Genomic DNA, 25,393 nt, shown 5'->3' with positions numbered 1-25,393 from the left:
GAGCATTAAAAAACACTCAGTGCTTTTAGACACAGAACAATACGATTTTGGATGCATTTACCACTTTTATTTCACTATGCAGAAACATACATTCACCATGTGTTGTGATGCAGCTGACAGTGTGATGGACGCTATCCCTTCGATGGGGATTATAGCTGGACACTAACGAGTTTTCAGTGGATGTTCTGTACAGGTTAAGGCTTGACTGAACTAGATAGTAAATGCTGACCAGATTCTCAAACAGACATTTTTTCTTTGTTTCCTCTGAGAACAAAGGGGAAATCAATAGAAAACCATCACGGTTATTTCAGATTAATAGTTTTCTAATGTTGCAAACTAAGTAAAATAACAGATTTTTCTTCTCCAAAATAACTACATATAATTTACAAGGTTAGGATCTGTGAAGGGTGACTGGAAGCTGACTCCGAACAATGCTGACAAAAATCATTAAAGTTAATATACTAAAATCATTACTACCTCATAAGGTATTCAGTCAGGTATACAAAGCACACTTTGTAAGCATTTAAATATTTTGGTAAGAGTAAAGAGTCATCATTGTTTATCGGGCAGTAATAAAACCAGATGAAACAAATATAAGATTCAAGTTGTTTACCAAATAAACTGTGTTATTGGCACATCTAATGTGTGGTAAAACATTATACACAGTACCTATACAGCTTCTAGCATTTTTGGGGTAATCTTCATTTATAATATCTGTAAACAACAGGCTTGCCACCTAACAAATTTTAATTTGTTTAGACTTTTCATAAAGTGTGAAAGGCATGAACTGTTTATGTGTTACATGAGATCACTGTTTATATTGTTTATGAACGTGCAGGTATAGCAGAAAAATTTGACATTTTAAGAAAATTAAAAATGCTGCTTTTCTGTAATTTTATCGTTGCTTCATGCAATATTGTTTAACTGCTGCTGATTCAGATTGCTTTCTATGGGAAGGTATCTCTGCCAGTTTCTTTGTTAACGGCCAAGATCAATTCTTCTGTACTGAAATTTTCCATAGACAGATACAAGTCAGTCAGGTTGGAACTGAGACTCCATATAGGCTCTCGTATTCCTACTGGTGTGGATGTCTGGATTCATATGGAATCTAGGTTATTCCTGCAGGAAAGAGAACCAAGTTAATTAGCTGAAGCAACTGCTCTCTTGCAAAAGAGATTTTGTCTATTTGTTTTTGTGGCAAAAGCCATTTGAAAATGGCATCATCCCAGTATAAGCAAGTTGGCCCAAATCCAAAGTCCAGTGATGCCAATGGGAAGAATTATTAACACTGATAGTCTTTGAAGCAAGCCACATTGTGTTGTCTCCGAAAGAATTAGCAGAATACCACAAGAATCACAGCTACTCACTCCTCAGTGAACTGGTTCCATCTTCCAAATAAATAAGATACTGACATTCAGTTTCCTTTAGAGTCTGTATATCCAATAGCAGGAACAGCAAAACAGCTTCAAAAGGTGCTGTGCATCATACTCTGTTACTTACACCAAATGCTAGGGAATATATATTGTTTTAAGAATATAATGCTGCTATTGATTTAAACAGAAAAGCAGCTTTTTTTTTCCCCCTTCTGCATACAGCATTCAAAGCAATTGAGCAATGGTGCTGGCAGTAACGGCTATTGCATAGCAGGTTAGTATGCATGACATGTTTTTGCACACAGAATAAATATAGTAATATTAAGATATCTGTTTAGCCAACCACAACTAGACAGCATGCCTTTACTGAATAAAAGCTTGACACAAGAAAAGCTGCATTATCATCTCATCCTGATAAACAATGCTGCTTTAAAACATAAAACGTTCTTTCAAATACAAGAAAGCCGAGACATCCAAATACTGACACACTAATTCACTGGGTTTAAAAGAAAAATTAAAGGCAAGTTGGACCATACCTTTGCAAGTTAGGAATTAAAGTTTAACTTGTAACAAATCTGCATAGGACATTTATAAAGCAGCTGTTGGTTTTTCCCTTGGCATTTTAAAACAAAATGCATACCTTTAAGAACAAATAATTTTTGTTCTTAAATGACATAAAAGCAGACAACAGTTTGACTTCAGAATTAAAAAATTAAGACTATATCAAAGCATGGACAATGAAGACTTTCTAGGGAGCCAACAAAAGCAAGTGAATAGTTTCTCCAGCTGGCATCATTAAAAGAAGAACAACATTTAGAGCTGAATGTGGTTTACATTCAAACACCAGAGCTGGTAACCAGCATAAATGCGATTTGAAAATGCCAGTGAGAGAAAGCAAACAGTTAGAGGTGAATTATGGTAGGAAAACCACCTTTGCAACATGCCAGCCCAGTAAATGCCTAGAAAAATCATCTAGTCCTCTTACCTGTGGTCAATCCTCTCCATCTTCTGGTGTGATTTCTGTCTCTTTATGTACCACTACTTTGGTCACTGACATGTCAGGGTGCTGCTCTTTGGCTTCTTTAATTGCCTGAGCCAGCGCCTATCCCAAGGAAACCACAGAAGGGCAAAAACAAAAAGGAGGTGGAACATGCATGATCAATAGCAAGGTGGAAAGATTCATGAGATATTACACGATTTCCAAATGAGGAAAATGATTAAAATATGAAATATACCATCACTGATTTAACTACTAATCCAGTTTGGTTTAAGGCATGCCAGTATGAATAGTATCTTTTAACGCAATGTTTAGAACTGTTCTCTTTGGCAGTCTTCAGGGAAGCTTTTAGTGGTTTATAGATTTTACCTGATCATGATCAATATCAGCATCTCCTGTGATGACTATTCGTTTTTCAATTCTCGTCTCTGAGATGCCTCCTTTCACAGTCTAGATGGGAGGGACAAGTGCACATCAGTAATCTACTTTAAAGAGTGCTGCTACTCACACAGAGAATGATCAGTGCAGGAACCCAGACATGACTGGCCTAAACTATTATCTCATGAGTAAAAGATTGGACATAAAGACAGCTTATATTGAGACCTTGTTAAGTCCACCTACAGCCTTCAGAAGGACACAGAGAGTGGAATGGCCCTTGCACAGCTCATCTACTGAAGGGTGAATTTCACTACAGAAAAGAATGAAATCCTGTACTCAGTGAATATTGGTAGGGGAGCTGTCACCCCACTAACAGTGTTTCTGCTTAGGGAGGAACCGTTACTGAGATGCTATCTTGGAGCTTAGACGATCCAAAGTCACTTGTCTGTGCAGGCATACGCGATGCAACCACAGCATCTGAGCTGACTGTCCTATTATGACTATATGATACAGATTTACCACGTGCTTTCAACACTGTGTAACCCAAGACTCAAAGGCAGTACAGTCATGTCAACAGGGCTTCATGCTCAGGCAAATTATTGCTTCATGGATACCGTATTATGCCAATGTGGCTAAACCACTTCTAGTTCCAGACAGTATTTGCAGTTAACTCAAGCATCTCTGCACAGCAACATTTTCTGCTTGCATAGACATACCGTAAGGGTTTATGGCTCTGGGGACTCTTTTCAAGTCCTTGGATGATGCAGTAATGAAGCCAGTATGGCAAAAGACAGATGAATGAAGACAGGTACCCAGAAAAGACATGACTTCTTCCAGAGAATATTAGCACGTGTCCACATTTTAAAATAATAGAATTGAAATTAAGAAAACACAACCCTTGTAAAAAAAAAACAACCTCTCCATGTTCTAAGGACTCACTTTGGTGATATGTGTAGTGGTTGTAGTGCTGGTAGTTTCAGATGTGATAGTTTGTGCGCTCATCAATACACCCGGTTCTAAGTCAGCACCACTATCCACCTAGGGGAACGAAAAAAGAAAACCAGACATCAACACATGCTCCTGAGAACAGGGGAGGCAACAACCATGTAGGCTGAACTTCTCTATTTCTACATAAAGCTCTTCATAAAATGAGTATCTAATGGTCAAGAACTAACTGCCGTTAGGGTGATCATGTGTCAGTATTTCTCTCTGCATGTTAAGCCTCCCCTTCCCTTCTGGAAGGACAGATGAGTAGCTGGGGCCTTGAAATCTATAGTTTCATCAATGTTCTCTAAAGGCCCTGCATGAGGACATGAAAGTCACCCTCAGGTGAGCTACGCTTACATACATCCTCCTCATGGTAATATTTAACACCTGAACAACTTAGAATATTTTACAATAAAGGCATACACGTAAAGATGAGTGAAGAAACATGGGTTCTTTAAGGCCATGTTGAATTAGACTCTGTGTTTTGCAGAATTTCTTACCTGAGAAGACTCATACGTAATAGTTTTTGTTTCTGTATGGACTACTGGCACTTCCTTTGTTGAAATTTCAAGGTTTTCCCCACCAGCAGAAACACTACTGAAACTGATAGTCTCAGTCTTCACAACTGGTGACTGCATGAACAAAAAAATGGAATTGGAACATTAAGCAAAGCTTATGGATTTCTCAGAATAGTTTGTTTTGTTTTTTTTTTCTCAGGACAAGGAGGTAAACCAACTAAAAAGTGCTGTGCATTGTTCGGTTTTTTTTAAAGGAAAATTCTCTTCAATATAGCTGTACAGACGTGTACATAATGCTGGCAATGTTTAGCACTGTCCTGGATTTCATGAAAAAAAAATCAGAAAACATTAAACTCTACACAAGTAACACAGAAGGTTCCCTCTGAACATAAGGAAGCACTTTCTTATACTGTGAAGGAGTCTCAGCACTTGCACAGCTGGCCCTGGAAGATTATAGAGTTTCCCTCCTTGACTCAAATGCCATGTGGTCACATCTCTTGGCAACTGCCTCTGAGTGACCCTGCTTGAGTAGGGGGGCTGGAACAGATGACCTCCAGAGGTCTCTTCTAACCTTAACTAGTCTGTGATTCTGTATTTTCTTAAAATGACAAGAGAATGAATCCTCTTCAGGCTTAGACTTCCATTCAGCTCTCAGAAAAAAGAATTAAAAAAAGGTTTTTTTAACCCCTCTGCAGAATAGTTCTTGAAATTTTGTTAATGGGGCTAAGATAAGGAATCTGTTCTGTTTAAGACACAGTGAATTTATTTACAATTGTGCCAAGCATGGAAAAATCAACACGTTTTCTGACTTAGAGGACGTATGAACTTCGCCAATCTTGATGGACTTCCCCAAAGAGAATGCCAGCTGAATTCCTGTTATCCAATGTACAAAATGCCACTGAATTAGGCATTTCACTGTAGCATGAAAAGCACTTTTAGGTAAAATAGGCATGGTACTTGGCCAATAAAGGAAACCAGCAACAACCCTTGAAGGTGCTGTGCAAGGAGGAAATAGGAGGAGAAACAAACTGCCTGCTGTAAAGATGGAATCATACAAGCCTGATACACTTAGTGCACTATTGCCTACATTCACAGTTCAACAGAAAGTTTAATTAGGAGTTACCTCAAAGTGAGGTTTTCTTTCCGAAGACTCTGAAACGTGGACTGTTGTACTGTGCTCTGCCGCTCGCTCGCACGAAGCAGCAGCTGTAGTGACTCCTTCCTGTTTGGTTAGGGCTTTCCCAGCCTCCTCCCTCTTTTCCTCCTTTACCCCCTCAGTCCCAGCAGAGCCCTCCTTCCCTTTCATGCCACCAGCCACCGCCGATGTTGTCTCAGCCTGGGCATCCAGTACAAGTCCAGCCGCTTTAGTGGGATCCCTGCTCACATGAGCAGGGATCCCATGTCTCTCCTCGAAAATAACAGTCTCCTGTACAACCTTTTTCACTGTATCTTGATGTGGCTGAACTGCTTGCTTCATTTCACTGGAAGTTATCTCCTGAGATGTTGTTGTGTCTATTCTCTGCAGGGGATGAGAATAAAAACCTCTCAGAATCAGAAAACACTACTTGTAACAGTTCCTCAGCTTAATGTACTGTGAACATAAACAGAAAAATGGGTATTACATTTTGCCAATTTATTTTCCTCATGTCGCATGGATTTTCGCTCTCAGGACATTATCAGAACAGAAGAAAAGGAAAATAAAGCAAGAATCACAATTTTTAGAAGTGAAGAGAAATGCCAGGGTGTTCTTCTCATTGGTATTTTTGCATGAGTTTTATAAAGGCAAAATACAGCACCCTGCAAATGATCAAAATAAAGTGAAATGAGACAAAACCTGGAGTTTTTTTTGTTTTTCTTTTTGGTGAAGCTTCCATTGTGGTCTATTTTAACAAAGGAAAAGGCACACCAATACATGCACTAGTTATATAGGTTCCAAGTTACATATAAAAGCAGGAAATGGAAGAAAACCAAAAGTAATCAGCGTGCAGTTATAACATTGATGGAGGGAATCAAATGGCCACCTGAGCCCAGCTATGTGAAGAAGAAGAAACCCCTCCTATGAACTCAGTCGGTTTTCTGGCAGACTCTATTAAACTGAAGATATCTGACCCATCCAAGGTTTTTTCACCGGTGGACTGTTTAGTCTAAACAGACAAAGAAATGTAGAGTCACACACAGAAGAAAGGCAGGCCCACACGTACCGACATCAATTACCAAAACTGGAGGCAGAAACAGAGGAAAGGGAGAGAAGGCTGAGGGGGGGCACAGAGAGGTTGGAAACAGGAAAAGAATGGGAAAATAAATCAGAGCAAATTCATAATGGCTGTAGTAAGCAACAGTTATGAAGCACAGTTGTTAGCATTGGCATTTTGCTGGTTCAAGCAAACCTTTTATGTCCTTTTATTAACAATCCACAGCAGCAATACTACATTTCAGTAACGTGGATCTTTAAATAAACCGGAAAGGTTGAAAGCCTTACAGAATGTCCACTTCAGACTGTGGGTCAGATTCAAAGTATGAGGGGGAAAAAAAATGAGCTGGGTTGGCTGCTGTCAACATAAAGCCAGGTAGCAAGAGAACCGAAAGGCAGGGTGGTGCGAGGGGATTGCCTAAAAGAAGTCATGCTTTAATCTTTAAACCATGGCATGAAGTCAAAGCCCCTTGTTACCACTACTTTTGACGCAGATGACTCGGTAACATAGTGAGCAGTAGCAATGGTAAATGGCTGTTCTCTGGAATATCTCCACTCAGACAGGCTCTTATCTCTCCGGGCAAATGCCCCTGCTTTTACAGCTTCACTGCCAAGGTGTTTTTCTGCTTTGCCAAGCTGCAAGCTTCCCAGTGTACCATGTAACTGCAAATCCTGGTCCATCTTTAGTGTCTTTTTCAAACTCGCTTCTTCAGGGCTTTGCAACTGAGATTCTGCTTCCTTTATAGGTGTCAGAGAGTCGGACAGCTTTCTTTTCGAGCTCTGCACGTCGGATCCCCACCTGGCTTTCTCATCAGTGACAGGCTCAAGGATTTCATACTCAGCCACTACTGGAATGACTTTCACAGATTCTTGCACTTCCCTTTCTTTTTTTTGCAAAGCTTCTACTGAAGGCTGTAACGCTTTCTCGCCTTCTTTAGCTTTACTTGTCATGGTTACAATTTTCCCGGATACTGTATCATAGGACTTTCCTAGTGTGAACATTTTCTGCTTATTCTCTTCCTTAGATTGTATTTCACTTTCCAGGTCCTCAAAGCTCTGCATTAGAATGGTACTGGATTTTAAGATCTCAGGTGGGAAGGCAGTTTTACTGCTCACAGTCACTACTTTGTATGCCAGATTTTTTTTCGATTCACCATCAACTATCTCAGAGGGTATTTTGTCTATAATAACCCAATCTTCAGAGCCCTATATTTGAGATATAAAAGCTAAATTAGAATATCTGAACGTTTATCTATACTTCAGGAGCACTGAAGTATGAAGACTTCTAAGAAATCAATACTGTCTCTTCTGAAAGCATATAGTAATTTTTACCATTGTACCTCTTAGAACAGCTATCAAACAAATAAACAGAATCACCTTAGGCAAAGTATGATTTCTTTGTATATTCCCTCCCCTTATTACAGACCTATATAATGTGGACACAAAAGATTACTTTTGCCACACTATTTCTGTATTAATTGGAAGCTGAAGAGCGTTTTAGTGCATCATTTAAAATGATGATTGGAATCATCCTGAGGTTAAAAATCATATATCACCATGGTTCAGAACACTACAATCAAAAACAAATTACAATAGAAAGCAAATAAGTCCATTTAACTATTCCCCAGTTGTCATGGACACAATGTTGTTGAGATTTTAGAATAGTACACATTTATATATAGCTGTAGCTTGCATTGAATTGCCTTGTTTTTGTTAAGAGTAACATCAACCCCCTTCAGGATTTTTTAAATTGAGAATTACAACACAGTAAACACCATACTATTAAAGATCACAAATGGAACTTAATGCAGCATCTTTTTTTCCTCCTTATGCAAATATTTTATGTGATCTGTTTTGACTCTGCAGTCAGCATCCAGTTATCTGACCTTAAGACTGTAACTTCTGTATTGAACTAAGCACATGAGGTAGTTTGAAATCGAATGAATTAAAAATGACCTCTAGGGATGATGGGATACTTTTCTGGATAATGATTTGATGAGAAGTAACCAAAGTGCCAGCAGATTCTCCTTCCTGCAGCTTCTTCTCTATGACACTTGGCTAATAGAAAAACCAACAAGAACACAAAGTTCACCATCACTCAGCATAATCTAAATTTACTTGACAGTAGAAAGGAAAGTCATTCTAGTGACAGAAGTGCCCCATTCACCACAACATTCTCAGTGAAGCTTATGCTGGAAATGCATGCACAACTGAAAACAATACCCACAAACAGCACCATGCAAGTAGATTTTTAACTAGTGGGGAAATCAGGCTCTACTAGGAAGACACAAGCTCTGGAAGGGACTCATCCATCCGAATTTGGCCCCCAGATTATATCTCTCTTTGGAACTTAGGAAATAATAAAAAAAAGGGAAGCTTGAAAAAAAAAAAAAGATAATAATAAATCATTGCCAGCCTATCTGACTGTATTTCAAGAAAGCATTTATTTTACCTGCAATTCAATGAATGTAGTACCTCCCTTCTGCAAAAATATGAGTTTTTCTGATTTTTCTCTTTCTTCTGTGGTCTAATGTCAGGGGAATAAATGGTTTCAGTAAATGTAGGGTATAAAGCCCACTATACTTTACAATAGCTCATCATATTTCTCTAATCTACAAATCATTAACTGCATGGTAAATTAGGAAACAGAATTAAACAGAATAATTTTACAGCAAAAAGGTTTCCAATCAAAATTGAAATCAATGTCTTTCTGTGATGAATGCGAAGGATACTAATTGTATCTTTTACGTAGCAGGAAAAATAGTTAACTGAAGAACACCCTGGTGTGGATGCACTGTATTTGGTGCCAACATCCATGGCTTCCATCAATAGCCTAAGCCAGGCCTCTCTCCCTTCACTCTGGACCTAGGTCTTTCCTGAGTTTGCAGCCTTCCCTGCTGAAGCAGGCAGAAGGTGTGCCCTGCAAAGATTTCAGCTCTCTTTTCTCTCTGCAGGTGTAAGAGGTGTCACAGTCTTGTTCCCACACAGGAAGCTGACCATTGCTATATTATCCTGTACAGAGTGACACCAAAACCCTTGTCACCTTTATCCCATCTCTGCCTTTATCCCATCTCTGCCTTCCCAATGCTGTGAGAATGAGAAGAGTATCTCTGCAACTTGACCAACTGAGTCAGTTTTAAATGTTGGTTAAGACTTATTTTCCTAAGTTACCATTCCTAATCTACCATTTTAAATAAGTGTACTCCACCTATTCAAGCAGAAATGCACACATTTGGAGAAAGATACAAAACTTCTAGAAACTTGAGACAGAAAGACACCCCCTTGACTGTTAGAAAATGCATAAACTCTTTATTTCTAAAGTGCTGGTTTAATCCAACCCAGGTCAGACTAAACATTGTAAAGGAGTTCATTACTATGATGGCTTTCATGTTCTGCAAATATCTGGCCACCAATATGGCAGATATTCTAAATATATTTTTCACAACTGAAGGAAAATAAAGTATTTCCCCTATGGTTCTAAGAAACCAGCTGTTGACTAGACAGGCTGAAAGTCAAACTGATCGAACACACACAGGTGCCAAATGCTCAAAGTACACATTTTGAAAAGGCATATTTTTCTTTCTGTTCTTGTTTTATTATATTAAAGAGCTATAGGTAACAGCACTGAATACATTTTTAAAGTAGATATGCTAAGTTAAATGAGTAACTTCCTTGACCAGAAGAAGCTACTGCATAACACAGTTCTATGTTCCCTCTATCCCGATTGCCTCTGCATTTCTTAGAAGACATCAAGGTGCTGATTTTGACCCATACTTGGCTTCTTTTTATTCTTTTCCTAAAAAATTCCTCTCTCAGCAGGACATGTGAACTGAAAACATCCCACTTAGCTGTACCAAAGAGGATGGTCAGATGTTACGACCAGCAGGCACACTTTAGTGCCAGGAGTCACCTCAGAGTTAGGCTCTGATACCTCAAATTCATTAACATTTTTTCCACAGAAATGCCTTCACTTGGATGATATTCTGTGGGACTGCTGTAGTTTACTTAGATCCATAGAAGATACAGTAACTGGATAGTGCTTGTGAACGAGTACTTTTCTTCCACTAAGACAAGAGGTACCAGATAAGGATAACTCTTGCCATTTTCCTTTCCAAATGAATGATTAAATTCAGATGTGTTTCCTCAGGGTGAAGCCTATTTAACCGTGAAATGCTTTGCTCCTGCTTGTGCGTTTTAATTAAAAATTGTTATTCAATTTCTAAAGTAATAAAGACATGAAATGAACTGGGGAGGTATATGTTTGCTTCACCTGCACTCCTTTGATTCAGGTTCAGCTACCCAGCTGCTCCCTTTTCAACAGTTCCTTCTATCATTAATAGATTAAATACATCCTCTTCATGACACTTACAATTTACTTATAAGAAAGAAAGCCCTCATTTTCAACTACAACCAAGCATCTATTATGGCTTCTGAAAATAGCAGTAGAAGCAACATAAAGACTCTCAGTGCTCTCTCCTAAAGGTAAGTTTTGGGCACCGAGTTCGCCTTTTAGATATTTTAATCCAGCTTGACGGTCACTCTAACACATCTGAAACCTGTACTGGCCATTGGTTCCATGAATATACTGTGGGGCAAGAGGAGCTGGGGTCTTTTACTTGGCAACATCCCTTTCCCTAAGATGAGAAGTTGATATGCTAATTGCATGTCTCCAGGGATCCATTTCCCATTACAGCTGTGGGTCTGCCTCCAAGGTGGGAAACCAGAAGACTCTTTTGAATTATACTTTCCAGCCAATTTTTGCTGAGTTCCTTACAACATTACATCAGTGCTGGGAGGACAGAAGCAAATTTTATGACCATTTATTAGTCTGTAATGCTAAAAAAAAGTGGTGACCATAAAGATGATTCCTGTGAGACAGAAACCAGACATCCACAACAGAATAAAAAGACTAACCTTCATGCAGCGCACACAAGCATATTTCTTTTGGCTCCACTGAATTTAAATCAAGACTCTTCACTTTTTTTTGAAGTTCTGTGTGCTTTACAGCAACATGAATGTTACATTGTCACCTTTACAACTCATTATCTACCCATAAACTAAATAAAAGCCATTTTTTTAATTCGCAAGTTTCTTGCAAACACTTTAAGACTGCACAGTGAGCAAGGCTTTTTCATGCATGCACACTGCATGAAAATGCACATGCTTAGCAATCTGTGTTGGGTCTTCAATGAAATGGTACCCAGCAGACTGCAGCAACAATCAGTTGCATTATGGAACTGGTCAAGCAGGTCTAATTATCATCATTATTTCTTCCCTGTCGTCAAACGCTGAGAGACTTCTGCCTCTTGCTCTGTATTTTCTTGTCAAGTTTGGTACTGTACCCCCATCAGTCCTGCTACACAGCTGCTCCCAACCCGTCACCACTATTTAAATTTTCTCTCCATCACCCTCATGGTTTCTTTCACGCATGGCTGGACTTCCTCAAGCTTACTGAACCTGTAAGAAAGCCTGCATTTTGCACCCTCAGAGACACCCAGTTCTGCCACGTGGCTTCCAGTGAATGTTATACTCTTAACTACACAGTAGATAGATATACATGAAAAGGGTATCTGTTCTTCCTTGCATGCCTGCTGCTACAGCCTGAGTCCTGAGTAAAAGAGAGCACCTTAAAGTGGGGAATGGCCTCTAAACCTACTGAGCACTAAAATAAGTGAAAATGAATACACAAATACGTAATGAAGACTTTCAGCTCACGCTGACCTCTTCAGGCACTAGTGGTTCAATCATAGGAGCTTCCTCCTGCCTTGCTGCAAGCCGAACGGGAGATGTGGAAAGCCTCTTCTCCCACTCATTAGACACAGTCGTTTCTGTGGAGGTTTCCAAGAAGGTGCGTTTCAGCTCGCTTATATTGGTCTGATGTTTCATCAGATCTTCCTGGGTTTTGTCTAGGTCCTGGACAGTTTTAAAAGAATAGAGCAGTTTGTAATACATCCTAAGCCAACCAAATTTTAGAGCCAAAACACATAATTTGGTAAGTAAAGAGGGAAGTAACATCTCAAGGAGCCGGGTTGCACAGCACTAACACAACACTCTGTGAAAATGTGGCACTTTGAAAGAACAGCATAGCATATCTTGTACAAGTGATATAAATACACTCTCTTAGAGAGCTTAACCATATCGGTATAATTTACACCTGATAAAGTGGCTTCAAACAAACATACATATGCGCGTGGACGCACACACACATATGCACACGCTTTTATATATATTTATAGTACAAGTTAGAGGAGTCGTCATAATCTGAGAAAAAAGTTCTATTTGATTTATTAGCAGGTGGGAATACATGGTTCATGCATCATAGTGCAGATTCACAGTTTACCACTAAAACTAACACACATGTACGTACATGCACTGGTATATACCAATACCAACCTCTAACATAAGATTACTATGTTTGACATACACATTTTCACCCTGTATTCGCTTAATCAGACTATTCTGAAAGAAGTGAAAGAGAAAGGGAAAGGTAAGGGACACAGTATTGAAAGGATACAAAATGCTCTTTCTACACATTTCTTCACAGAGAACTGACAGTAACATGCTGAGAGAGGTGAACACCTCCAACATTGATACTTGAGCAATATGTGGGCCTTTCATTTCTGTACCTGTGCCTTTAGATCTCCATCCTCCTCTTGATCCGACTGCCAGCATGAGAAAGATTGGAAAAAACACCTTACCCACTTGTATGGTTGAAGGCTTTACAAAAATGGTGAGTAGAACACGCTAGGTTAAGGTCACATTTTGTCTATGCAAAGAGTTTAAGGAGAGAGACAGTACACAAACTGGTTTATCTGACTCACAGTAAGCCTCTTCTTTTTAAATTTGTTCATTGTGAATGAAGGAATATTAAACATTTTCCTTTTATAAATATTATTGGTGGGCTCTACTTTATAGATCTCTATTTAGGAGCAGCAGCTGGACTTTCTCAATACGATGATGGCTGGTTTAGGACTGAATGGCAACAGCAAATTCTTTGGAAGTCCATGATCCCAGAGTTTAAACAGATGACATCTCCTGTGCCACAGACAAAGCTTTGCATAAACTTGCTGTAGAATGTGGGTAGAATACCCACAACACTTTCCAGGGAATGAAGCACATTTTATTCACTTTAAATGCTATTTCCATAGCCACAGTTCCTTTCCTTATTTATATAATTTCTTCTTATATTTCGCTTGTATCTATTCTTTCAGGATCTATCTGCAGTGGTGGTCTTCTGGAATGGCATACATATCACATCTGCTTCAGCTCACATTTTCAAAAGCAATGCAAGATGGACTGCCTAAACAGCCCTGTTTCTGAGGGCTGAATTTTCAAACAGCAAGTATACCATACTTTTTGAAAATCAGCTACCCATAAGGAAAACTGAGATTCGCATAATCTTCTCCCCTAAAATAAAGATGGCAGCTAGGAAGATTATTGGGCATTTTTTATTAATAAACTGGTATTTTTAAATGTCTCAGTTTTAGGATTATGTTTTACTTTCTGCATGGCTCAAGGTCTGAAGCCATACAGCCCAAGAGACACTTTAAAGCATTTGGTACCCCTGAGTCATCTCAACATACTTTATGTTGTTGCTCCATATGGATTTTTTAATGCTTGTCCCACTATTATATTGTTACTTTTTCATGTATTTCTAATTAGACAATTGTCCCATGGGAAAACCTGTATATGTTCACTACGTTATAATTCTCTTCGAATCTATTCTCTTTACAGCCAAGGCTGAATTGCCATGACACGTCATAGAGAATTTTTCCTTGATGATAATTTTAACAGTCTGAAATATTAATGAAATCCTACTGAAAGCCTACAATAGTGTTTGTGGCAAGACTCTTGTCTTCTACCAGATGTCAGACCAAATTCGGATCATGTTTGCAGCTGCAAACATATTAATTATGAAAGCATTATATGCACTCGACTGGAGTCACATAGGGTTGAATTTGCCTGCATAGTCTGTCTACCATGTTGTGGATATGAGGCTTTTCAGTGCAAAGAAAATAGCAATTTTTTTTATGTTCCTCTTCTGAAGACAATACCTGGGCTACTGGTGGCAATATGTGAACATGACATGTGAAGTTACATTCAAGGAAAATCTTAGTTATTTATAAACCAGAAATTTGAAAACTGCTTTCTACTGTCTTTCCCTCCCTCCCTCTCTCACACAGGCTGTGGATTATATGAGCAAACAAGCAAACTGAACGATCCAGGGCACAATCTGGCCAACACGACTCTCCCAGGTGGGTGGCATTGGCATGGGTGACACTGCCACCACTCCACTAGTTGCACAGCACAGAGGCCTCACAGTTTCCAAACCAAACACAGAAATAAGAGGAGCCCATAGGGAGCACTGAAAACTCAGCTCGCCGAGCAGAGCCCTTAAACTCGCACACAGGCACATGCACACACGCGCAGAGAGGGATCCTGAACTGCCGTAGGAGACATGCAGTTTGGCACTCAGGGCTGGGAAGAGATGAGGCAAAATGCTCTCCCCTGGCATAACTGGGTGCTGGCAACTGTACAAACCTCGGTGGCAGTGGTCTCACCATCAGCTGCAGTATCCGTCTGCTCACTGTCAGTCTATTTGGTTAGACAAGTAACCGGATCCCAAGTGGAAGGCAGGAATAAAGAATAAACCCAGCTCATCAGTACACGTGGCTCACACGGGGAACTGTTAAACTCAACATCCCTGCGAACTGCATTAGCATTGCTTTTCAAACCATGTACAAGTCAAAGAAGCAAAATAAAAATGCTATATTAGTAAACAGAACAGACTCAGAGGAAGACTTGAGGCGTACTGTACACAGTATATGGCTTTACTGGAACAAATTTACAAGCCAAATGAAACATTACTGGAAAAGTGTTATTTGAATAGCAGGTTTTTTATCTTAAGAAAGCCAGGTAGCTTTAAAAAAAAGAGCTTTAAAAAATAAGAGCTAATATTTTCTAAACAAACTTTTCCTCCCATAAGGTTTTTTCAAAGAAAATTAATAATAAAAATTTTGTTCTAGCCAATATAGATTGATGTGGTATTTGAGTTTTTATCCGGAGGGGGAAAAGATAATTAAAAAAAAGGCTACTTTAACAGTCACCTGACTTTCAGCCCCTCATTTATACAGAAATTGTTCTTGTCTCCACATCTATGCACCACGAGGCTGTCTGCATTACCAAGAAGTTCAACTAACCATACCCCCAGCCCATCTACTGTCTGTCTGCAGTGTAACGGTAAGGTTAAGATCCCACTCTGTTCCAGAAAAGAACAGCTAATATTGTTAACAATAGTAAAAAGAAAGAAAGCTGCCATTAAAAGAATCAAAAATACTTCTCATTCCATTTAAGAATATGGATGAAAGCAAGAGAAAAATAAAAGTACACCTCCCCCCAAAAAAACCCACTTACTAGGAACAAGTGATAAAAATGAAACAAAGCACAGCATTGCACAGACTGATCTATCCCTGCTTTGCTCGACACTGTGAAGAACATTTTAGTGATGAACGCAAGTGTCGAGATTTAATAAACAGAGAGTCAAGTGTAGGTTACTACAGGCTGAGAAGGGAGTTCAAATGACTACTTTTGATGTTATGCAAGCTTATGGAAAACTAGCGAGTAAAGAAAGTATTCTTTACTTCTCCAGACTAGCACATCCAAGTTGTTTTAACATCAGAGAAGACTTTGGTTTTGATCAGTGATTTTTTGTGGTCTTAGATAATCTAAAGTAACCCAGGCAGGTAATTTAAAGCTATGACAATACATCTCATTCTCAAACCACATCAGCATGAAATAGGAGAAAAAAAGCAACCCCACTGGTGGATGGAGTATCAGTCTTAACTTTGAACTTCCTATCTTCTGTCATTTTCTGACAACTCCCATGTTTCATAAAACTGCTTTTTGGGGGGTATTTTTTCATTGCTTTGCTCTTTATTATTCCTTCTTTTGAATAATCTGTATTGCTTGTATGACAGGCAGAAGAATAAGTGGGCATCTTGGACTCTTCAGTAAGTGCATGAATCCAAGTTTTATGCAATTTTTCAAGCAGTAGCCACTTACTAGGCAGACCACTTTCATTTTTTAAATGAAACTGTAATGCCTAAATAGTTTACCTAGCTGGTCAAATTGCTTCCACTGAAGTGTTACAAAATTGTTTCTTTACTAGTGAAGGTTCTCATGTTTTTGTAACACTATAAGCAATTATAAAGTTATGGCAATATAAAAAAAAATCTATCCACTGCCACTTCTGTTTACAAGGAAAAAAAAAGAGGAATTAATCAATATACACATTTAGAAGGAATTAAAAGTGTCAAGGCACTGTAGCATGTGAGTCTGGCACATGGGGTTGATTTAAGAACTTGAAGGTGGGAACATTAGAGAAAATCAACAGAAATATTAGCTGCTAAGGTATGAATACAGAATCTAATAAAATCTAGGAGAGAAATTGTGCCTCTGACTGTATGAACTACCTCCAGGTGCACTGCTCAAGGGAGAACAGAGATGAGCAAGTTATGAGACTGACTCAGGATACTCACTGTAGACTTTTGCATAACTGTATTCTACCTATTGTGACTGGGGGGCGGGAGGGGAAGTTTTCTATTTCTTTCACCATAACAGCAATAAAATCCTAAATAGGCATAAAATTCAGTTTATTGCAACATACATGTCTGCTGACAAGCCAATCAGCAGCCATGGCGTCAAAGTCAACATTACTGAGTTACTTGAAATAAAGATCTGGGGTTATTGCAGAGCAGAAAAAGACAAATTAAGGCTGAGCAAGGCAGGTTTCCTCTGGAGTGAAGAGTAAGAAAGGACAGGCTCAGCTCCAAGATGGGATGTAGTGCAGCTGCTGGTGGGGCTCACAGGTGGGCGAGGGTCTGAGCAGGAAGGGAAGGCAGCTGTCTCTCCTGAGATGCTGCGGTTGCACTTCCTCTAACTTGTGATTGTAATTGCTGTGATTTGTTTTGCCAATGTAATGTAGACATGCCCAGGTTTAAAACATATTCACTTTCATGCAATATTTTGAACAAGAAATACCCTCTGGATTAGGCACAAGTCTGTGTTGTCTGCTAGGAAGCACTGCCACAGTTATCACTCTCATAGAAGAGTGACAGTAAAAAGCCTATTTTGTAAGTTTTTATGCTCAATACTTCCTAACTTTATTAACAAAAAGAAGTGCTCATTTCTGAAAGAGGAACAGACCAATGTATTACATAAGCACTGTCTCATTATTGCCTCTGGAGCTGGCACCGTATTAATGCTGTTATTGCTATTAGATTAATCCAAGTGCAGAGCTAATGCAAATTGAGATCCAAAAGCGTTCCCAAAATGAGGACATGAAATGAGACAGCAACATTTTGGACGCTTTTTATCAGGAACTGCACATTATTATTTAGTTGTTAGGCATCACAGAACTAAAAGCATCTAAAGATAATGTTTTTACCAGATAAATTTATACGACTTTTGGCTTTCTATAAAAAGAAATTGAAATTCTGTACCATGTCTTACAAAGCCAACAGTGGCAGATTACACAAATGTTTAGATGTGCAAGCTGGTTTTTTGAAGACAACTACTGCAACAGCATTGGCAAGTGGCCAAAACAGCTTTTTACACATGGCCAACTAGTCTCTGATTATCTTATCTGGGTCTCCTTTACATACAAAGCAAAACTGTATTTTCACATTGGAAGATGAAGAGGGGAAAGGAAAAATAAGGAGAGAATGAATTCATTATTTTATTCTATCTATAACAAATAACTAGGCACAATAAAACTGAGATGCCAGGCACTATGTTACTCAATTAAGAAGATGCCTTTCCTTCTTCTGGACAGATCATGTCCACATTTCTCAGAACCACTGTGGACTCCTGCAGTTGGTTCATCTGCCTGTGGTAACCCTGGTGGCTTGAGGCATTGTTTTTGGCAGTGCTGATACAACACTGCGAATGGCAAGATAGCCCATGTGGCATCCTTCCCTGAACAGCTGCAGCAGAGCTGTCCCAGCCTGACCTCTCACTGATACACCAGATTTAAACATGGGTAAACAATTCAATCTGTCGCAGAGATGAGATCAAGGCTGAAAATCCAGATCCAGGTTCCACTGGACCAGAAAGCCTTTTTTGGGCTTGGGCTAGTGTTGATGGCCTCTTGTAAAAAGCTAAGCTCATGTGAATTTTGAATACCTTGAAGTTGGTGAAGGTACCCATTATTATTGGCTTGCTATTCATGTAAGTGAGATGTACATGCATACACATATATATGCATGCATATAAAACTATGCAGGAAATTCTGAATTCCCATTATTTAGGTAACTATTCTAATCCTAGTATAAACCTATATGAGTAAGAAAAGGTCTTGGTGGGTTCAGATACAATACTTCAGAGCTGATCAGTGGCAATTTGTTTATTGCAAGTTACTCTGCATCAGCCGACACGGTTCAAACCAAGCCACTTCCACACAGTGTTGTGCCTAACCCTGGGCCCCAAGCTGCACTCCCAACACGAGAAATAAAAATAAGAAAGAAGGAAAAAAAAAAAAAACCCAACCAAAAAATCAACCCCACCCCTTCTAACATATCAGCACAGACAGAAATGAGGCTCTGAAAGTAGGACCACTATTGCAGCAATCTAACACTGGTTAGGACTGAAGCACTGAACACAAAAGAGTGTGTTCGATGCCGAGGTACACACCTCTTCCTCTGAACTGTCACTCAGGTCATTGGCAAGTGAGGCACTCAAGGAGGCCGCCTTGGGCTCCAGGTAGCAGAGGCACATAGCCAGAGGAAAGGAGAGAGTGAGGGCATATGGCACTGAGAAAGAGGCAGAGAGCAGAAAGAAAAAAATGAAGAGGAAGCAAGGCACCAGGGAGGGGGAGCGGATGGGAAGGTAGTGCTGCACGCTGGCAGGCAGCAGGTTGGTTTCGGAGAGGTTAGGGAGCGACAGGTAGCCATCGTCATCCAGAAGGGAAGGAAATGACTCTGGAAGTTGCAAGGAGAAGGAAAACAATGTTCCGCCTTTGCTGGCTTTTTGCTTATAGCCAAAAGCCATGTCTTGCTCAGCAGAGCAAACTCGTCCCTTTCTGTCAGAATCTGGCTCTGACTCGCTGTGCTTTGAGGCGCTCTCTTTGGGCGTCTCACAACCTAAGGACTTCGTTCGAGCACTCTCCTTGCATCTCCTGCGAAGCTTTGCTGAAGATGCATGGTGGCCAGGCTGCGAGGATGGCGAGGGGTGGCGGGAGTCAGTGCCAAGCAAAGATGGCTGGTGACAGAGAAGGAGCAGCAAACAAGGCGCAAAAGCAAAAGGACAAAAAGAAAACTGTAATTAGTTAATTTTCTTCCGTGATGATAAATAATATATATATAAAACATTATAAACAGTATTTTAACACGTCAGCTTTCCACTAAGGTTAAATGGCACATATTCCCATGCCGCGCACCACAGGTAGTAGTGAATCAGGGTTACAGCTTACAAAAGGCAACTTCTTGATTCAGCATTTGTCTAGTCATCTGCAGCATGAGATTTACATAAGAACCTTCACAATCATATCTGGAGTTTCAGGTGATGCCAATTTCCACTTACTGTAAAATTGGCTTCAGATCATAAGGAGCTTTCAAACATGAAATACACGGAGAGCAACAAAGAAATGAGGGAATGTATTTCTAATACCAACACTGCTTGTGACAGCACTCCTGCAGTCAGGAGGAGGCTTAGTGGGGGCCAGACGCTTACCCTCTATGCCTCAGACAACCTCAGCAGCAATAACTAAACCCTTTGTGCCAAAATTCCTCTATTACAATATTTGTAAAAAATAAAATAAAATAAAAATATAGGTCCTAAAACTAAACAAAACACTTCCTGGTTTTGGGGGGCATAAATCCATCTGTTAGCTGTCACCAATGGAAAACACCATACTAGCTCCCATCACCGCCTGGGCTGGTGTCTGCTGGGTGCTTGCATAGCCCTGCCCTTACTTCTGCTTATGCCATAAGCCAGAGCAGGCAGTGCCAGGGGGCTGCCCGCCTCCCAGCCGTGCACTCTGCTGCCCCCCACTATGCCGTGGCCCATTATTTTGGTAACATGGTGAAAGAAGGGAGCTGACAGTTCTGGCCAGGCACACCCTGCGTTCTTTCACTGGGAAATCTGAAGGAGGGTTGACCAGAGAAAGGTCCATGACACAGAGCACTACATCTCCCCACAGTGAAAAAGTGATTTCTTACCCATAGCAATGAGGTAAAATGCACGCAATGCTTTTGCTACAAATTGTACCAGAACACAAAGAATACTGGCTACCAACAAGCACGATTTGCTTTGATACATCATTTTTAGTACATCCAACATTTCTTTAAGGAAATTCAAGGACAAAAAATTGGAGCAGGGAGGTGATTCAGCAGGAGGGGTGCTCACAACTAGCTGACCACCAGCTAACAGGCTCTCTGCAGGCAGCCTCAACTGCTCTTTAGGAGGACAACAGACCTCACCACCAAAATACCCCAGCACAATAGACTTGCCACATGCTGACATATTGGAGATGTTTGGCCAAAGTGAACTAGGTGCACTTAGCTGAAGTGGCACAGTGGCTCTGTGACAAAACGGTAAGTGCTCCATTCACCACGTATCTTCCCATGAAGCTATAAAAGGCATTTCACTCCCACTGCCACTCCCAGCTCCCCAGAGCAGAATGACTTCAAAGCCAAAACAGCATTTGCCTGTACAAGCTGGTGCCAATTCTGAGCCAACAAGCAGGGTTTAGACAAATGTTGCACCAATGCTAGCTACTAAGCCTAATCTTTACCATGTATAGTAACACTAGGAATGAGACTTAAGCTCAATATTTACTCAGAAGAGCTCCTTCCCCTCCCTTTTATTTCAATTCTGTCTCTTCTCTAACCAGAACAGTTAAAAAAACTATCAGTTCAGGCAATATACATACCCAAATCAAGCAATCAAAACCAAGCCTAACTTCAAATCACTTACAAGCATCTTCTTTAAGGGCATAATGCAGTAAGCTCAAGTCAAAATTTAATGCTGCTAGACTCATAGGACATTATGTGAGCTGAATACACAGAACTTCTCTTTATATTGTAAACAGAAAAAAGGCAAAAGTAAATTTATTCTTTGCTAATACAGACTGTTCACTTACGAACATCTTTGCAGTGTTAATATTTAGAATAACTTCTAGTACCTAAATACATATGGATAAAAGAAAGGAAAATGTCTTAGTGGAAAAGCTGAAACCTACCTATAAGATTGATATACCTGTAAAAAGGAATTTTATTTCTATTTTTTCTTATATTTCTTGAGACCCCATTCTCTTTCTAATGAATGATAAAAAGTGTTAGCAGGTCTGGTGGAAGCAGGACCAAGATCTCCATAGGCTTACAAAACTGAAGCTCTCTTAGCAGGTGGTTTAAACAGAACCCACCTCTGGGAGATGGATGAGTGGGGTCTAAAAATCATTCATTTGTGAGTTTTTAAGTATCATCAAAATATTCTTCTAAAAATATACTGGACTATTTCTAGCCATATATAAGGAATGGATAATCTCCAAAATGCAGCTGATCTCTCCATTGACTTAAGTTAACAACGCTTGGAAAATAATCAGTTTCTATTGGATATTTTCTGCATATCTGATTTTCATTAATGCTTCCTCATGCAGAAACAAATGGAGTTTCAAGAAGAATTAAATTTTGCAGATTTTTTTAATGTTAAATTACAGTTTTCAAAAGAAAATTCTACCTCACCTGCAATGTCAATAATCCATTTCTGATTTTTGGTACCTTAATTGCAACTCTTTTTGAGGAACTGATCCTTTAACTACGTAGCTCATTGTGGCCTTATATGATAAGGCTAGAAGTTCAGTTGCTAACATCTGTATGCATGACAGTTTAGTGGATGCAACAGTATTCATAGAGGGTTTTCCTCATAAATGAAGATGGTAAATCTTACGTTGTTAGAAAGTGCATTTCATACTACATTTTTTGAAGAATATCCTAGATTCAAAATTCCACGTTCTATTTTCTTCTCCTCAATGTAAAAGAAACAGAGGACATTCCACATCTGATCTTTTCTGATTCTACCTTATTTCTCTTCATTGTCAGTCTCTGAAATTCAGTGTCTTTTCTGCCCCCCTGTTAGATTTGCCCTATCTTAATAACTTAGCGGATACAATACACAAATGTGTATACGTGTATGCTGTGGTGGAAGGATTGGAGATGGTGAGAGATGAATGGAATTTAACAACTGAGTAGAGAATCATAGCAAAAGCAGTTTTCTTCAATGCAAAACTTCAAACAAGGGAAGCAAATGCTTTTGTAAGCCAGGGAAAAAAGGCTTATAACAGTATATTAATACTCCAAAGTTAATAGAGAAAAATGCTCACTGAAGTAATTGCAAGGGAACAGAGCATTATGAGAAGTAAACAAGGAAAATAGAAGAGTTTAAAGCACAGAGCTACATACAAAGAACATACAAGCATTTTGCTGCCTTGTCAAAAAATTAAAACCATGAAGTCCACACTAAATACAAAATACAACTGAAGACCAAAGGAGCAAAATGTGCACTGCTAAGCTACTGTTAGGTATTTCTCAAATAGTTCTTGAATGTTTTATGAAAAACCATTGCACTGACTTTTAAGCGGATTTCACAAAACAGTCTGAGGCAGGAACTAACTTTTACAACATTATATGAAATGTGTAAGAACTATAAAAATATTGATCCAAGACGTGTATATACACGTACATACAACTGCATTTATTCTAGTTTCCTTTAACTGAATTAGGTATCTTCTTTCTTCCTAATAATTCTGTGTTTCTCCAAGCCCTCTCCAGGCAGATCAGTTTAATACAAAAATCTCAAAACTCTACCTTGGTGTCATGGCGTACTGCTGAGACTGGAGTGACTTCCTCTGCTCTTTTCTTTTTGCCCTCTTCATCATCTTTCTCTTCTTCTGCCTTTTTCTCTGGAGTCACAGTGGTTATCAAGTTGGTCTGAGAGATGCCCTTTGTTGTGGCGTACTGGCCAGTACCAACCTCTGCAGCAGACACAGAATCCTTCATGTACATTTCATGGTTTTCATTCACTGATGCTAAAAGCAAATATTTAAAGAGGGAAAGTCTGAAATAGCTTTTGCTGAGAAGCTGCATAAAATTAAAAAGCTGGGTTAGTAAAACGCTTGAGATATTGCTGAAAACACAACTATATCATGTTTTAGAAAACCAGAAGCATGTGCATACATTTAAATAAACTGCTTACTTGAAACAAAGCTTGTAGCTTTTATATGCATAAACATGTATTATGGGTGTGTATACACACATTACTGTAGCTAATGTGTGCATTACACAGTTGTTAAATGTCAGCAAGCCATTAAAAGTGCTACTGTAGTAAAACATCAGAAAAAATTCAAAGCATTGCCACAGTTATCAGGCAGACAACATAAGGAAAGCCAGCTATGACATCAGCCATGGGGGTGGAAGAGATTTTTTTTATAAATCTGTCAGAATATAACAATGCAGATCAAATGCATGGTAAGTCACGCGCTGCATTGCAGGAAATGGCAATATTGATATAACACAGGCATAATATCTGAGAATCAAGAAATAGGATCTTCATATTATTGAGTATTCATGTCTGCCAGTAAAGTGAGCTCATTATCCTAAAAAATTCTGGGAAGTAATGTCCTTCGGTTCAGTGGACTAAATACTCAGATTATTTTAGAATGTAAGTGTTTGACGCAAATTTAAATCTATAAAAATGATTTTGAAATGAATAGTAAATTGAAAAATAGAATGTAATCAAAACAGCAGTATATATTCTGCTCTTAGCTATCATGTAATTAACTTTTAAGTCAAGGGGGCTATTCAAATTTATAAAGTTACTTGTACCTGCAACAAATGACAGGGCTAGGATCACAGTGTAACTGTGATGCAGAATGTTACAGCCACCTTTACATTACAGTAACAACATTGGTGAAGAAATCAAGAGGATCGATTTAAAAAACCTCTTTTCCCCATTTGCAGTTACACAAATTAACATCATGAAAATCTTGCAGAGTCTAACAAATGCCAGGGAACTGCATTTCAGGTATCTTGTCTCTTCGGAATAAGCTTAGGAGGCAGGAGAAAGCAAAGGGAGTAGAGGGAGACATCTTGTTTAGATGTTACAAACAAAATAATGCAGAAGGATAATTTCTCTTTCGAGACACATGCACAGCAATCAGGTCACCAGTTGCTTGGTAACGAGCAAGAGGCACATCAGAATTAGAAGATTCCAAAATAATTAATGACAAGCAGCACCTTTAGGGGGAGGAAAGAAGGCTTGTCACTAGTACTTTAAAATCAAAGCTTCTCCCCCTCCCCACCATCAGCCATATTCATTGCAAGTTGTTTGTGATATTCTGCAGGAGAATTCACCTCTTCTAAAAAAACAGCAGCAATTCTGAATTTAGTCTCAGTCTTTTTTTTTCACAAAAATAAACTACCACCTCTTTTTACTCAATAGCCGACAACAATAACAGCTGATGAAGTAGCTGAGATTCTGAGTTACACACTGGTTTAACCTAAAGGAGCAGCAGCACAGTGACCTCCAGGAACCATGGAGAAAGGGAGGATGAAGAAGACCCGCATATGTTACTCTACACCTCACCCCTTCAAAAGTAATGTATGGAAAAAGCCTGTTAGCACTCATATGACTAGGACACAAGGTAATAGAAGGCAAATGTTACTACTCCATCGGGGGAAGTAATTAATTTACAAACTGTAACATATAACTAAATGAAAAACCTACATAGGAAAAAAAGTAAAGTTAAACCAAAACCCAAACAGTTACTCACGCAAACCCTGAAAAAGCACTGATGCCCGACTTCCTCAGTCAGGCAGGTCCAGGTGCCCCATCCTTCTCCAAAGTGGGGAAGTGCTTTGCAGGCATGAGGTCAAGGAGAGGGGCTCCACAAAGA

General features: G+C 39.3%; 1 protein-coding gene across 24 annotated transcripts in view; it reads right to left on the bottom strand.

The window, feature by feature from the left end:
* Positions 1-594: 594 nt before the first annotated feature.
* Positions 595-25,393, bottom strand: part of EPB41L3 (erythrocyte membrane protein band 4.1 like 3) — a 93,677-nt gene continuing 68,878 nt past the window's right edge. For 5 of the 24 annotated variants that reach the window (XM_069853897.1, XM_069853899.1, XM_069853900.1 and 2 more), the window contains exons 12-27: positions 23,307-23,527; positions 19,135-19,701; positions 14,986-15,039; positions 13,071-13,106; positions 12,838-12,903; positions 12,166-12,357; positions 8,897-8,971; positions 8,401-8,502; positions 6,922-7,650; positions 6,275-6,397; positions 5,377-5,772; positions 4,236-4,367; positions 3,688-3,786; positions 2,740-2,820; positions 2,359-2,475; positions 595-1,119 (exon numbers count right to left, since the gene is read on the bottom strand). In XM_069853897.1, coding sequence (XP_069709998.1) covers positions 2,365-2,475; positions 2,740-2,820; positions 3,688-3,786; positions 4,236-4,367; positions 5,377-5,772; positions 6,275-6,397; positions 6,922-7,650; positions 8,401-8,502; positions 8,897-8,971; positions 12,166-12,357; positions 12,838-12,903; positions 13,071-13,106; positions 14,986-15,039; positions 19,135-19,701; positions 23,307-23,527 — 2,984 coding nt within the window. In that variant the 3' untranslated portion in view covers positions 595-1,119; positions 2,359-2,364. The remainder of the gene's footprint in view (positions 1,120-2,358; positions 2,476-2,739; positions 2,821-3,687; positions 3,787-4,235; positions 4,368-5,376; positions 5,773-6,274; positions 6,398-6,921; positions 7,651-8,400; positions 8,503-8,896; positions 8,972-12,165; positions 12,358-12,837; positions 12,904-13,070; positions 13,107-14,985; positions 15,040-19,134; positions 19,702-23,306; positions 23,528-25,393) is intronic. The other 19 variants (XM_069853902.1, XM_069853905.1, XM_069853914.1 and 16 more) reach the window with 19 other exon arrangements.

Source organism: Phaenicophaeus curvirostris, chromosome 3, assembly GCF_032191515.1.
Source record: "Phaenicophaeus curvirostris isolate KB17595 chromosome 3, BPBGC_Pcur_1.0, whole genome shotgun sequence".
In the NCBI taxonomy this organism is placed as follows: domain Eukaryota; kingdom Metazoa; phylum Chordata; class Aves; order Cuculiformes; family Cuculidae; genus Phaenicophaeus; species Phaenicophaeus curvirostris.
The sequence above is the reverse complement of the archived record's forward strand: the minus strand, read 5'-3'. Positions and strand labels throughout refer to the sequence as shown.